Source organism: Myodes glareolus, chromosome 21 (genome assembly GCF_982192425.1).
Source record: "Myodes glareolus chromosome 21, mMyoGla1.1, whole genome shotgun sequence".
Classification (NCBI taxonomy): Eukaryota; Metazoa; Chordata; class Mammalia; order Rodentia; family Cricetidae; genus Myodes; species Myodes glareolus.
This window is the reverse complement of record NC_142046.1, coordinates 53,269,518-53,285,760: the sequence shown is the minus strand read 5'-3', so window position 1 is coordinate 53,285,760 and position 16,243 is coordinate 53,269,518. Positions and strand designations below refer to the sequence as shown.

Here is a 16,243-nt window from a genome sequence, read left to right as displayed (position 1 = left end):
TAACACCTAACGTGTTTTTTACAGGTTCCCCACTCCCTGCACTAGCAAACACAGCGCATGGCAAGGCTAACAGGATACATATCTATTTCTTTTAATTTTTTTCTTCTTCTGGGCAGAGGCTAAAGCTTCCTAACACAGAACGTATACAGAGAAGGTTCTGGAAATGCCCTTTGCTTCGGAGTATGTGATTCGACACTCCTCCCAAATACTTAGATGCATGCTACTTAAGAAAACAAACAGAGAAACTCTTGCTTCCTTATGCATGAAAGGTAAATCTCAGCCTGCGCCCAGCCCCAGCAGTGCTTAGAAATCAAGACTGTCCATCAGGTATCCGGTCTCCTCACGGAAGCAGTGGGCGGGCACTCGAGCCGCGCCGGAGCTACCCACCTCCATTCGGCCTTGTTGTGCAGGAACGAGTTACACTGGTCGGGAAGGTTCGTATCGTTGGACATAGACTCCAGGATCGAAATGATTTGCTTGAACGATGGCCGTTTCTGAAGAAGAGAAGAAGGAACCACCGTGAGACTTAAAGGAAACGGCAGGAGGAAGCAGAGCCACAACCGACAAAACCACCGCCGGGGTCCCTCTTAGCGTTTATAGCCGGCAGGTCACGCAGGTGTAGGGAGCTGAATTCTTCATCTGCGGTGAATTATCCACAAGGATAGATATGTGGATTTATTATTTTAACCACAGGGCATCGGGTCAGGATAATGAGTACTCTTCTGTAGGTAAGAAGAGAGGGACCAAGTCTTTCTTTGGGAGATGACCAAGAACTCTGATTAAAAAAAAAAAAATCTTAAGTCACCAGAGACCTACCTATGTGGGAGAGATAGTAAAAACTTAACTGGAGTATGCATTTTGAACATCCTGCTACTTACTACGCAAATGTTTCCATCTTTTGCCTGTTTTTTTGTAAAATGTGTGTGGGCAGGCAGTATCTGCTTACCGACCTAATGGAACTAATAAAATTTCCCAAATCAATTAGTCTGAAAGAAAAAATCTTAACGTCATAATAACATCATGGTTCTCAGGGTTAATCCCACACTGAAGCCTGCTTTGGTCCAGGATGCTACCAGGCTGCAGGCAGCCACTGGAAAAGCATGCTCTGCCTGTCTCTAACCGGCACCGTCTCCACTCATCTCCGCTCCAGCCAAGGCTGAGACAAAAGGTTAAAACAAAAATGGAGAAAGATAATAAAAGGATGATGCACATTCTCTCCTCATCGTGCCTCATAATTACACCATTTCAGAGCAAATTACAGCTACAGCAATTAAAACACGCATTTTAATTTAGGAGCACAAAAACAGGAAGGAACAATGTTGAGGTGGCTTGCTCTCAGGACCTGGGTGCCTCTGACATTATTAAGAAAGGCACTTTCCCATAACTCAGAAATACAAAACTAGGATGTTTATTGACTTCTGCCTTGTTTGTTTTAGGGGAATGCGCACAGGTGTGTGCATCCACAATGCTCTCTGTGTGTGTGTGTGTGTGTGTGTGTGTGTGTGTGTGTGAAGGAATCATGCATAGTCAAATGTTACCGACGAACAAAGGAACGTGCTTTAAATAGGACGCAGGAAAAGAAGCCAATGTTCTTAAACTCTGTTCCTGTCTTCACGTCTTCCACCATGTGTCAGGTTTTAAACGGAAAAAGAAAGAAGTGTAACTGCTTAAGAACTGATTATAAACACAGGCATCATAAGGTTTTCATTTTGCAAGAAAAAAAATAGCAACGGAAGCTAATGGTTCCTGTCTTTAAAGAAACAAACAAAACAGCGCCACCAATCCTGGTCTCACGGATCCCAGGCTAGCCTCCAGCTCTGTGTCTGAGGATGACTCTGAACTCCTGATCTTCCTTCTACCTCCCAAATGCTGGGCTGTGTAACACACCTAGCTCATATAGTGCAGGGGACTGAACCCAGGGTCTCGTGCATACGAGGCAAGCGTTCTACCAACTGGGCTACATTCCCAGTCCACCTAATGAACCTTTAAAGACTTATTTCCCCCCTTCATGTAAGTATTTTTGAAATAAAATGAAATTCCTTCATATTCAGATCTCAAGCATCCCTTTAAAAATGTCATTACCGGGATGAGCATTCACATGCACCCACAGTTGATTGCAGCGGTACATTCCCGTAGTCCTAGCTATTTAGGAGGCTGAGGCTGGAGGATTACTGGAGCCCAGGAGTTCAGCAATGTACAGTTCTTCAGTGATGGTTTAAATGTGCTTGGCTAAAGAACACAGCACGGTGCTGGGACCTGTGGCTCCTCCTCTGAAGGGCTTAGCTGCCTTTGAGTGTCGTTACAGATGGCTTATCTTAAAAAGAAGCTACAACGAGGACCACTTATCCCACTTAGGAATGTCTTCACTTCTTACGTTTTTATCAGCTCTTTCCATTTCATACACAGGGCATCTAGTTCAGAAAGGCATCCGTTATCCAGCATGACACAGGAGCTGGCCACGGAACCCGGACTGTGCTCTTCAACTCCCAATCTTTTATCTCATAGAGATTTATCTCATATGATAACAACTCCCCCCTGCTTATCAGCTCCAGGAATGTCATTTTAAGACAAATCAATACTCATCTTTCTTTTCTTATTTCATTCATACATTCATTCATACACACACACACACACACACAATTTAATTTTTGAGGTAGGATTTGAATATCCCAGGCCAGTCTTGGACTTGCTGTGTAGACTTCTAATCCTCCGCCTCTGTTTTCCCAGTGCTGGGATTGTAGGCATGACCAACCACACTTGGTTTACACAGGGCTGGGGTTTGAACCCAGGGTTTAAACCTTTGTGCATATTAGATAAGTACTCTACCAAATTGAGTTACATTTCCAACTCCAATAAACTATTTTGAGCATATGATTTAGGCGACCAGGATGTACTGTCACTTACACAACACCACGTTTTTCCTATATCTCTCTTCTTCACCACAGAACACCAGCCCCACAGGGAATCTGCATAGTGTAATCTACGTGTTAGTGTTAATGCTCTGAAGTCTAAGGACTGAAAATGGGAATATACTTTAACCAACTACTGCTCTCCATTTACCACAGGACGGCACCAACTTTGAACCATAGCATGAAAATAAACCTCTCAAAAAATTTACAGTGGTCTGGCTTCGGCATCTTTCTTTCTTTCTTTCTTTCTTTCTTTCTTTCTTTCTTTCTTTCTTTCTTTCTTTCTTTCTTTTGTCCTTCCTTCCTTCCTTTCTTCCTTCCTTCCTTTCTTTCTTTTTGCATCTGCTTTCTATTGCTGCAAAGTGACACAGGAACTCTCTCTATGTGTGTTCACACACACACACACACACACACACACACACACACACTCCCTCAATCCATTTAACAAGAAAGGCTAGCACTATACAAGCTAAGGTAGCAACCCAGACTGATTCTGGGTCTGGAAAAGGGTTGTTACAGGGTGTCAGGGAAGACTCAGTGGAGTACCACCCGAGAACGAGTGTGCTCAGGGCATGACGCGTGTGAGATGTGTGTGCAGATTAGCACGTGAAAACTGGAGTGTGAGCTACAGCCGCTGTCCAATCAACTCAAATGCAATGGTCTGCAGTACTTCTTACCAGAATAAGATGTCAAAAACTTAGGAAACAAAAAATTAGTTTCAGACTTCTTTTATACTTCATGTGACTGGAACACAAGATTCTTCTGGTCCTAAAAAGGCTCTACTTCCTACATGTTAAAGACATGCCAGTTTCATGGGCTTAGATTCCTTGTGGCATATTAAAATTTAAGTGTACATTCTTAGAATTTGAACTAATACTGTATGAAGTTTTTGACTGAGAAACTAAATTCTACTAAAATGATTTCAATCTAGAAATCTGCATTAATCTAATTCAATGCAAAGAATTTGAGGTGAAATTTTTAATTAAGCACAGTTAAGACTTCAACACTATTGAAATCACTGTATATGTTTTAAAAGACACAAAAGTTAAACAGCACATGTTTGAAAATAAGCGTGTAAACATCCGCGTACAGTTTAACCTAAGTAGTTGTAAAGTGGACATTTCTTCTAATGCTTAATGCAACAGCACATTCTGGGGAAAAAAAAAAATCACACACTGGAAATAAGAGGCCCTAAACAGGGGTGGGACAGAACGCTCAACTTCTTTGCCAGTGTACTAATAAAAATAGTAACAATGCAAACGCCACATTCTTTAAGGAAAATGATACTACAGTATATAGGACTCCACTTGCAAGGAGGCTGCAGAAAGTCTGCAGAGCTGCAGTGGAAGCCGGAAGCTGCAGGACACCGGGGCCAAGGCAGGCTGTGCATGGCTGTGGAGCCCAGCAACTGAATCTTCCCAGAATGGAAGCAAGGCACATGGCAGGAGGCACCATGGCGGGATGCTGCTGTACCACTGTGTTTTGTCTCTTTAGGGACAGTGTGCTGGAAACACTCTGCATACATCAACATGAATTCTGTCCACACGGCCAGTTTGTCTCTAAGTCATTTCCGCCAAAGAAGCACATTGCCCTGGAACAGACTTAGTTATCAGTGTTCGTTCCTAGGGCTCTCATTGGAAATGGAAATGGGTATAAATGGAGGAAAAATTCCATACTTTTTAGGTTCCTTTGTTATTTTTTTCAGGCCTCTATTTCTGAATCAGTTGTAATACCTCTAGTTCCATGAAAAAAACTAAATAAATTTGAACTATGAATTTTGTTTCTCTCTTGAATTTGATCTCTCAATTGTTTTAATATTTAATCTGTGTAATTTTAAAATTACATATGACCTTTATTATGAAAAATCTAAGCACACAAAAAACAATGTCTCTATATTCTATGACTGGGCTTCAAAACTCATCACTTCCAATCACGTTTAATTTGTATTGCTGTCCACTGACCTTCACTTGCTTTTGAAGCAAATCCAAGACTAGCTATCATTTTATCCATGACTATTTCCATATGCATCCAAGAGTATCTTCTTAAAGCTGATCTTTGTGGGGAAAAGACATCAGCTACCCATTCTTACAAGTGACAACCGCACAAAGGCCTAGCATTGGAACTTCTTCAATCTTACTGTGACGGCCCAGGGTGGATACACCAGAATTCTAATGAAGTATAGCTTCTGCCTGCTTCTCTGTTACACAAAAAGGCAATGGAGTCGACACTAAGAGCCACGGCAGGGCCATGGCAGACTGTCTGGGTTCACGTCCAGCCCCACCATGGCCCCATGACTCATCTGTAACCTGTGTGTGCGTGGGCTCGCCATCTGTGAGCCAAGGGTGAGCTCAGCTCCTCTATCCAAGAGTTAGTAGAAAGTGCTCGAAACACAGCTCACATAGAGTACTGTGTTAGCTGTCCTCACGAGACACAATGGTCATGATTAAAAGCAAAAGAACAAAATTGTCTTTTGAGTCAAGAACGCCAAGGAATGCTGTTAAAGCCAGGAAGAGTCGATGGCAATCACTTGATCCAGAAGTCGAGCTGTAGAGATGTCAACCTGGAGCTACAGCAGGCATCCTGGGGCTTGCAGGCTCGGCAGTTCCCTGCCACTGTGTAAGGCTTTTGGCTTTGCCAAATTTTCAAAACCCAAAAGCGAGCAGGTAAAACTTCAGAAGTTTGAACAATAACCCAAGTACCTTGGCATCGGCTTCCCAACACTGGTGTAACAGCTCAGCAAAGCTCCTGGGGCAGCTGCTCGGAATGGTTAATCTCTACAAAGAGGAGGCAAACAGAAGAAGAAACACGGCTTTACTCTTCGGGACAAGGAACTAAGAGCACAGACAAGACACGGGATCTGAAGCATCCCTGGATTAATAGATGACAGAAGGGTTCACGCACAGATTTGTCCTGTCCAATCTCCGAAGGACCCCACTTGCCCACATGGAAACCAGTGAAGATATAGAAAGGTCAGGTTCGTCATGACAAATGCAATATCATTAAAAAGAAACTACAGCCGGAGAGGGGCAAGCTGGAACATAATGCCACCTCTAACACCACCAATTTATTACTCTGTTTTTATAGGCGACTCGTGATTCCAGCTTACCAGCCAGGTAACTAGGAAACAAGCTGAGTTTTGGCAATAGGTGTGAAGCTCTGAAAACATCTTTGGCACAGAAGGTCACTCTGCATTTTGGCACTGGTAATTCTGAATGTGTCATGCAGAATGCATGATTCATTATGGCTCTACCTTCACGAGGATCAATTCTACTCTCGCATCCCACAGTTCTGGTTCTCATAGACCATGGAATGCCCCTACTCCCCGGAAGAATTTTTGTTTTCAAAGGCTTGAGGGGCCAATAGCTCAGTGACAGCAACAGAAGGGCCTGGCATGTACGAGGTACTGAGTTTGATCCTCCACGCTATGAAAATAAATGATGACTACACATCCTTCAATATACCATAAAGCATCATCAAGAACTCTCTTGCAAGCCACCAAATCGCTAATGTTCCACGTGGGTTTATGTTAGCCTAGTAAACAAAATGAAATTCATAATTTTCTGGACTTGGCCTCAAACTGAGTTACAAATAAACAGAGATATTTTTGAGCAGTTTCCAGATACACCAGACTTCCCAAGAGTGCAACACTCACACACGAGAAATCAAAGGGCAGTGATTTTCGCATTATTCATAACCTAACTGCGATTTTAAGGACTGTCACTAGCAACAGTGCAGGGCTCGGAACTAAGTCATTATCACCGCTTACCTCTGTCAGGCAGCCACTCACGGCCATTTCTGCACAAGGCTCAGCACCCTAAATGGCCTCATCATCTTGTCTAGTAAGATCTTGCCTGAGCATGTGTGTACAGCAGGATTTTCATTTTTTCTTCACATTACAGGGTTACACTGACTTGAAGCATGAAGCCCATGGGCGAGCTGAGGCTTTCTGGCTTTCTTTACAGCAGAGCAAGTTTATAACTTTAGTTGTTAGGAAGAGAGCCCTGGGGTTGGAGACGCAGCAGTGGCAGAGCAACGGGCATTCGGGAACCGCATCTCCAGTACAGAGTGCGTGTGTGTGTGTGTGTGTGTGTGTGTGTGTGTGTGCGCACGCACGTGTGTCTGTGTGTGTGTGCAGCGGGTGCTAGATGTGGTGGGGTGGAGAGAGAGCTGGGCAGCTGTCAAGCCATAAGGCTTCACTCCCTAGCACAGTCTGCCAAAGAAATCTTACAAATGGAAAACTTAGAACTGAGTTTGGGTGAAGCTAGGCCTAGAACTAGGAAAATAAGCATCTGGTCAGGAAACGCGAGAGTCTACACTTAGGATTACACACAGTCTTCACATCGAAAGAGAGTTAATGGGACGGAGCAGTCCTCGCCAAAACAAAGCTATGTCAAGTCTTTCAAACTTCTAGTCTTTGGACCTCACGAAACAGAACAATATGTTTCAACAGTTATTTCACTGTGTTGTGAATTGCACATTTTTGACGGAGATGTATGGGAAAATCAGTTGTTTGCTTAAAAAAACAGAAGAAGGTTGGGAGGTGGGAATGAGGAAAGACGTACTACAGTGGCATTTACCTGCATGCACTCTGCACAAACAGAGTGGGTTTCAGAAGGACACACTTCAGCACAGCCTGACCTCAGTGCTTACCAAGGAAGCCACTGTCAACAGGCCTGGGTGTCCTTTGGCCCTCTTTTCTTACTGAGAAGCCTTTTTAGACACAACATTCCAAACATCACACACAGAAAAAAGTAATTTTTGATCTCTAATACTATCAAGTATTAGCTAATCACAGACCCAGACACATTGATGTAAGGGATTTCTTGGGTGTATTAAAGAGTACTTTAAAATAGAATCTGAAGTATTTATATCCTGATTACACAATTTTAATGCAATCCTAATGATTCCAAACATCCCGAAATGGCCAGATACTATATGGTAGCATTACTTACAGCTTAGATGTTTTGGAGCAAAGGTTTCACATTTGTAAGAAGAGTACCTCCTAATTTAAAGTAACTAAATTAGTGGGGGCATTTTTTAAAAAATATTTTTTGAACCATTTTACGCATGAGATGTGAAAACATCTACGTCTTTATTTTTCTGAAGTTAAAGAATAGTAGATGAAAATTGAAGTTTAAAAAACGAGTGAGTGTGAATGTGGGTGAGTATGTGTATAAATGCACAGCTGGGCTGTGGTGTGCACGTGGAGGTGAGGAGACAATTTGAGGAAGTAGGCTCTCTCCTAATGTGGGTCCCAGGAATTGAATTCAGGTTGTCAGGCGTGGTAGCAAATACCTTTACTTGCTGGGCCCAATTAAATTTTTAGTTTTATTAAGATTTTTTACACTAATTAATTAGCTATTTACAATAAAACACATTTTATATAAGAATCCAAGTGTTTATAAGCATAGAAATTATACTCTAAAATATTCTGAAGGCCCACTGATTTTCATGGAAATCCTATATTAGAAGCCGTGTCTTAGTAATGCTCTCTGAAGCTCACGCCTTCTGTAAGGTTTACTGCTTACTTTGTAAGGCGTAACAAGGGTTTACGAGTCTATTTCTAATAGAAGTTAATGCCAGGGAAAGCGAGTAGTCAAAAGCCTTATCCATAAGAGTTGGAGGCAAAGATCCTCAGATACGATGTTAGCGTGATTGTCGCACAGATCAGATGGGAAGGCTCTGTGTGGAGGAAGAGGGTACAGAAGCACTGTCACCTGGGAAAGAGAGTTGTCCCGATCCTCACTGCCCAGCTCTGGTCACTGCAGCCATATAAGGGATTAGCAGTGGGGAAGCTGGGTACACTGGATTCTCTGTCATATTTTTACAGACTCTTAGGAGTCCATAATTATTTCAAAATAAAAAGCTCTTTAAAAAAGCAGCCCTACTAATTGGATGTAGATGTTACAGAATGACTAGACAGATCACACTATCCGTCTCCTTGGCAGTTTAAACGCCATTCTTATTTAAATGAAGATGTAAAAATATGGGAACCTTTCTCCAACCCAATAACTGAAAGTATCCAACAGTAAAGATAAAAAAAATTATTGGAGGCTGAAGAGGTTTTATGAGTTACATTTCTTGAGGTCTCGGGTTTGTTCTTAAGTGAACTCAATCTCTGGGAATTGCCTTAACACTGTGTGAGCGGAATTTGTTTGGATAGCCAGTGCCTGTAAGGTGGCGGGATGAAGAAACCTTCTGGAACGGTGGAAATTCCGTCTAGGCTTAATTTCCACATTGTTTTTTCTTTGACAAGTAAGTACTGTGCAGATAATTATCCTAATTCAACCGGTTTTTCTTCAATTCATTGGCAAGCTGAGAGAACTTCTGTCACCGTGTGGGTTCTCTCTCAACTTCCTACTTCAGTTAATGAACAGATCAGGAAGTCTTTGAGTCTCTGTCATCGCAGCACACCACGGTATGTCCCATGGGATCAGTAGGGGACAGAAGGCAGTGGCTTCCTGCATGCGATGCTATGGAGTTCTGAGGGGTGTTGGTGGGGGCATCCCAACACTCAGGCAGGACGGAAGCTGCCATTCCCTTCCCCTTCAAACACCCAATGCTTTGGAAATGCTTTGGACTGGACCTATTCGGCTTTTCTCTAGATTAAAAAATATTATTGTGAAATACTAATTATTCTGTCAACTTTGGAGGATCTGGGTGACTTTCTAAACCCCTTTCCTAATCTATCCTGTGTGGTGTAGAGATTGCTTCCAGGTCAGCTGAAGGTCAATGCTCTCTTCACTTAGATTCATCAACCTGAACGAAATACTCAACCATCTCTCTGGCAAAAGATACAGAACAGTGGATCCTCATGTCCCAAACCATTAGTTATCCCGTGCGAGTTAGCTTAACCAAACAGCACGTGGAAATGATGATCATCTAATTAAAACCTAACAGCTCTTGTGAAGCAGTGAGGGAGGCCTGGTCTTACGTGGAAGTCCTTCCCATCCCCTAGCCTGGCAGCCCTCTCCCACCAAATTCAGCCACCCCAATATGCCTCCCTTTTCCAATGAGTGGGGAGGACAAATGAGTCGCATAGCTCGGGATCTGGGAGACAGAATCTTGGTTTCTCCTGGTCAACAGCGGCTTTCTGATTAACCTAGCATGCTCTGCAGTCACTCAGGGTACAGATCAATCCAATTCTGCTAACGCGCTAAAAGGGGGCTATCTTTAAATATTCTTCTGGAGAATATTTTCCTTTGAGGTCTCCCTCAGCCTTTGTATACAGCTATGGAAATGAAGAAGTTCTGGGAAATCAGTTGCTTTGCCTGGCAAGCACCAGCGTGCACGGCCGCAACACCACCTAAGTTCTCCTCACGCCGTGAGATGGGATGCTGCGTCCCTTATGCTGAGCGATTTCCATGGCTGTGCGTTTCAGCGACAATTTGAAACCTTTCAAAACGTAGTTGCTCTCTTTGATATGGATGTGCCGTGTCCTCTGATGTAGGCTCATAGGTCCAACTAGCTGAAAGCCTCAATTTGTGGGAAGCAGAAAAGCGAGGCCGGGGACACAGCACAAACGGTGTTTACGCCACAGAAGTCCCTTTGAAATGGAACGACTCTGCATGAAGAAGCCAGCACTTGTGCCACTGCCTCGCCAATTCCAGTGAGGAGCTCATCTTCAATGTAGTGCTCAACGTAGGTGGCAAAACTGTAATTTTTCCCCTTTTTGAAACTATTTTTTCTTCTTTTATTTTTGAAATTCTCATCTAAGCGACAGTTTCTTGTACTATAGTGACTCCTGCTGGGAGAGGTAAGTTGAAGTAGCTGAAGGTCTCTTACAGATATATCAACTCCCGGCCAGTAAAAAAGATGTCCTAAACGCAGGAGATGCAGTTAAACTGTTCCCCTACCTTGGACGCAATGGCTTCTTTCATCACTAAGAACAAACCCCCTGGTTTTACAATTGAGACTGAGAAACTAGTACAGTACTTGTACAATTTTTGATCTACAGCATCACGACGTGAAGCTGCAACAATTAGATGTAAAGGGTCCATTCATGAAGAATAACATCACTTTGACCCTTTGTGTTAGCTCCTACTGCTAATCTTTCCATAAGCGTGAACTTACTTTCAATTTGAAGAAGATGAAAAAGTCTTTTGCAAAACCCCAATACTGTTTTCTGATCTATGCACCTGAATGGAGAAACGGAGTCTTACCTCGTTTTTTTCCACTACAAGCCAAGCTACTTGCAATCCTTCCAAACCTTTAAAGGGGACCTCCCTTGTTAGCATCTCCCAGAGAACCTAGAACAAAAAGGAAATGGAATTTTTATTCTGGTACTTTATATTGGTATATTACTGAAAAACGTAGCTAGCATTTAATTGTATCCAATTACTAGACGTAGCCAACCATCTGTAGAAACTTAGACAATATATGTATATATATTCATACATAGGACTTTTACCATATGTTATATACTTTCATGTTCTTTGTATGTAAAGAAAAAAACTTGTCTTAGGAATTGGAATGTCTACACTTAAAATTTTATATTAGTGATTATTAAACTTGATCTTTAGACTCAGTGGAATTCTTACATATTCCCAATCTTTATCTTGTTAGAGAACAATATTTCCACCTTGAGCCTCAGACAAATTTTTTATTAGATAGTAACCAGAAATTCAACACAGTTTTAAAGGTTCAATAATGGCCACATTAAAAAAATCAAAGTCCCCAGTTCAAATCCCTAACAAACTCCTCTGCTCCATACCAGAAGATAGTTTTAAATTATAACATTTAGACTTTGTGATTTGGACAAATTTCCCTCAGAATGAGTCAGTCTGAAGGATCCATTCCTATATACACATATTATGCCATATTCTAAAGTATAGTGAACATTTAACACATACATGCTGACTGTGTGCTAACTTTGTGCTGACTGTGCACATGAGTGAATATGTGTACCCAACCATGTGTAAAACTCAAGGTGAGTATGGACATGACCGTCAACCAGATGCTAAGGAGAGCCAACTGGTGCTAGCGTGGAGATCTGGGCTTCTCTCTAAACACGGAATAATGGGGATTTGAACACCCAGCTGTCATCTCTTCTTATTCAAACAGACATCCAAAATTTTTTCTTAGAGATAGAGTCTGGCTATGTAGCTCAGGCTAGCCTTGAATTCATGATCCTCCTGCCTCAGCCTCCCAAGGGCTAGAAGTACAGGCATGTGTCACCATGCCAGACTGACATCAAACATTCAGTCTACTAGTACTATACAAAGCACAAAAGCAATTCTCATTTTGCTAATAATCGTGATATGACAACCACTATGATTTACTGAGTGTCTAATATGCTCCAAATCCCTATTTACATGTGTCACCTTGATCACGATCAAGCCTCAGATACCATCCTCGATTTACAGGTGAGGAAATGGGTGTCTAGGAAAGTCAGATAAACTTGCCTACAGACACCCAGCCACCAAATGGGACAGCAGGGACACACACTGCTTTCTTCCTTGGAGGCTGTGCTCTCCTCCCATGTAATTCTAGGACTGGGGAAAGCCCAGTGGTTGACAGAACACACCTGGCTCTGACGTAGGCGTGGGACCAAGGCAAACTCAGGGCGACAACTCTGCAAGGTAGGCTTTGCTCTCCCTGGCTGTAACTCCAAAGTCTGTTTCTACACAGGAGTCTAGATTGGCGGCACGGCTTTATTTGAGTAAGTCCTGTAAGCCTATAACTGTATAGCCGTTATATCCCAGGCCAGCCTGCTGCTGTCTTGTTCAAGCTATAACATGTCAAATGAATGCTGGCTAATACGAAGATAATTAGCAAGAAAATCAGGGAAATTGGCAGATGCTCCTCAAGCGTGAGAGGAAAAAAAGTCCCTGAAGCCTCGTTGGGCTTTTAATCAAGAGCGTAAAATATTTCTTCAGAAGAACTACCGCACAATTCTATTTGAGTTTCACAAGCTAATCGGAAAAGGTAAGGGGCATCCCGGAAGGGGACAAGTCTAGTGCTGGCTGTGAGGGAGGGTGAGAGTCAGCACAGGTAGTAGTCACTGCCCCGCCTCCGCAGGGGAGAGGGCAGCGCTAGGCTGAGCGGGAAGCAAAGTCCCTCAATTTGCTGTGATGGCCACACTCTGTTGGTACTGGGGACAGAGGGGGAAAGGAGGTGACAAGGGGGTGAACTGATTGATTGGGCATTGGCTGAGGGGATGGAAACAAGGAGGCAGCGTCAAAGAAACCAAAGATTCCAGGTCCCCCTAGAAACACTCAGGCGAACCTTTCATGCCTCCCCCTTTCATAGTCTGGGGGAGGCAACACAACTCACGCACAAATGTGTTCCCACGCATGGAATCTGCCTGCATTCTACAGAGCAAAGTGCACCCCCAAGAGTCTGATGCAATAACATCAGAAAGCCACCTCTTCTTGTTTTTTTTCCCCCCAGACCAAAATACTCGCCTGGACAATAACAAAAGTCTAATAAATTAGGAGTTATAACCCCGAAACAACTGGACAGTGTCACTCTGCCTGTGTCTCTGAATAGATACAACAGCCAAGGGAGGTGCTTGAGGGATTTAAAACTCTGGAGACAGAGGTGCTAACCGCCAGAAGTCTTGAGTTCTGGAATCTTCACGAGGTCTTCTATTTGGTTCCAGTATCAACGCCTCCCATGAACTCTCTTTATTAATTCCCCGGAATTGGGAACGCACCCAAACGAAAGCAGAACGAGCTAGGGTGGCTTTTTTCTGCATTCAATAAAAATGACATTTGGCAAAAAAAAAAAAAAGTAAGTTTGTTGAGGAAGTCACTCGGAGGTCTAAAAATACATGAAGCTGATGCCTTAAAATACCAGTTCCGAGGACGCAGGCCAAACACGGCTGTGATCTTTCACCTTCAGAATATTTTCCAACTCATTGTATACAGAGATGTCCTCCCAGCTAAACTGCACTCACAAGGAGAATTTCTATTTTCAGTTTACAGAGCAGAAACTTGGATGAGACCGTATATTTCTGCCTTTTCTCTCACAAACAATAGGAAGCCATTACCTGAGCCCGGCTGGTCCTGGAACAGGCTCCAGACGAGTCGCGGAGGCTGCCTCTTTAGCTAGCGCAGTCCAAAGCTAGCTTTGGCTGGACGTTCCTAGGTAACCCTGGCCACTGGGGAGGGCGACGGGCCGTGGGGTCTCCCCAGGCTGTCCTTTCAGCCATGTGGGCTCTTCTTTTTTTAGCCGGTCATATACTAAACCTACTCCCAATCTTTCAGGAGACACTCTCCTGGGGATGGACAAACACCTCCTCTCTTGTGAAATGAGGAAAGGACAATCGCCTGCCTAGCACTGCTTGGAAACAAGAAGTTTCTCAGAAGGCAGGGCGCAGCTAGTTAGTCTTGCCACAGTTAAGAAGCAACACAAAATTACCAATCCGAGAAAGACAAAAAGCAAAAACCTATCTTGGCTTTTTGAGATGAGTTTCAAAAACCAACTTTTTGATGGCTGTGTTCTTCATGAACTATGGGACATTTTATGTTAGAATGTGCTCTTCCTATTGTGTTCCTAATATATATTATTATATTAATATATAATATATATATTATTAGGTTGTTCCATTTTTGAAGTTCGAAGATCACAAGCTCCTATCCTCAATTGGAACAACTATCCTTTCTCTCTGGTGTCCAACCCACTGGGAACTCATAATGGCTTTTCAAGTCTGTTTAAAACAAAGGGTTCTGGAGAGCAAGCCTTGGCGTTTCCCTTTCACTGATGATGCTTTTTTAGAATGAACAGAGAGAGAAGGGGCAGTGTTTGGTGCCATTCGGAATGCTTATCATTCAGTTAGCACAAGCGCACTTCCCGGGGGTTCTGCTGACAGAGCTCTCCGTGAGGCATGCTGGCCTTCTCAGTCAAACCTCGCTTAAAGAGAAACTAATGGCCAAAGATGTTTTTCTCTTTACTTATTTTAGCATGGCACACACGCCGAGGTCAGATGAGAACTTGTGAGAATCTGCTGTCTCCTAGGGATTAAACTCCTCAGACTTGCCAGCAAACACTTTGGCCCACCCTGAGCCATTTCTCGGGACCAGAAGCTGGCTTTGTTGCTGTCTTGAGGTTTATATTTACTTTTATTGGATGCTATGTTTGCTTGAAGGTATGTTTGTGTCTGACATGTGTGCAGTGCCTGCAGAGGCCAGAAGAGGGCATCGGATCCCCTGGGACTGGAGTTACAGACAGTTGTCAACCCCCGTGTGGGTACTGGAAACTGAACTGAGGTCCTCTGAAGGAGCAGCCACCTCTCAGCCCCCTTAGAAGCTGTCTTTAAAAAGATATGGAAACATTTCCGTTTCAGGAACTCAAGGGCAGGAAGGCTCTTGCATGAGTTTGGAATTAACACCTACAGAGCCAGAGGACTGGACAGCCAGGTTCTCAGCCACACCTGGTGCGTGGTGTAGTGTAGTCCTGGTAGCTGTGTGTTTTAGGAAACGGTCTGTGAAGTTCCTGTTAAGTCCCTTCCCCAGCCGGCACGAGAGCCCATGTCTTGAATACTAGAAGTTAGGTAACAGGCAGATCTCTGTGAGTTCCAGGCCAGCCTAGCCTACATAGGAAATTCCAGGTCAGGCAGAGCTACACAGTGAGCCTTTGTCTTAAAAACAAAAGAGAACAAAACCATCCTTTCCCCCAAGAAAGCCCAACCAAGGCAAGCAAATGTGGGGTGGTACACATACAGACATGCAGAGACCCTTCTCTCAAAAGTGGCACACGGTCTCCGGAGTGAAAGGCTTTTATAACAGATGGAAAACCCACTGCGCCAGAAAGATGGATTCAGACTGTACTTAAGGAAGTGATCAGTGAGACCTGCCAGAGGGATTTAAAGACGCAAGAGAGATCCTTAGCTTGGTATCGGAAGTCATGGCTCAGCAACTATGGTTTCCACGGGAAAAGGCATCAATTCCTGGCTACAGGTACCGAGAAGGCACAGTCTTAAGGAAAAGGCAGACTGGTGTGTTTTACACAAAGCCCAGGCATCTGGAAGCGTTTGAAAGAAAGCAACAGAGAGTTTATTTTCATAAATGCAATAATATTGAAACTAAACCCTCATTCTATACATAACTCATAGCTGTGAGTTTAGGTCAAAAATTTCTAATAGGGAAACTCCAAGGCTTGGGGAAAGTTGTCAAAGTAAATACAATATATGGATTGTGGGAGTAGAAAACAAACCTCAAACCCCATCTGATGAACAAAACGGTGCAAGCTAATTTAAAGCCATGGCTGCCTAAACATGGTTTTCTCTTTTCAGACACTCCTGCACATGCGAGGAGAGTCACATGATCAGCTGGACCACGGCCAAATGCCCCATGTGTGTCAGCCGCTCTGATGTCCTCCCGAATCCCCTT

General features: G+C 43.4%; 1 protein-coding gene across 3 annotated transcripts in view; it reads right to left on the bottom strand.

Moving 5' to 3' along the window:
• Positions 1-16,243, bottom strand: part of Map3k20 (mitogen-activated protein kinase kinase kinase 20) — a 153,651-nt gene that overhangs the window by 49,697 nt on the left and 87,711 nt on the right. For all 3 annotated transcript variants that reach the window (XM_048426304.3, XM_085680950.2, XM_048426305.3), the window contains exons 8-10: positions 11,072-11,158; positions 5,609-5,683; positions 388-494 (exon numbers count right to left, since the gene is read on the bottom strand). In XM_048426304.3, the coding sequence (XP_048282261.1) occupies positions 388-494; positions 5,609-5,683; positions 11,072-11,158 (269 nt within the window). The remainder of the gene's footprint in view (positions 1-387; positions 495-5,608; positions 5,684-11,071; positions 11,159-16,243) is intronic.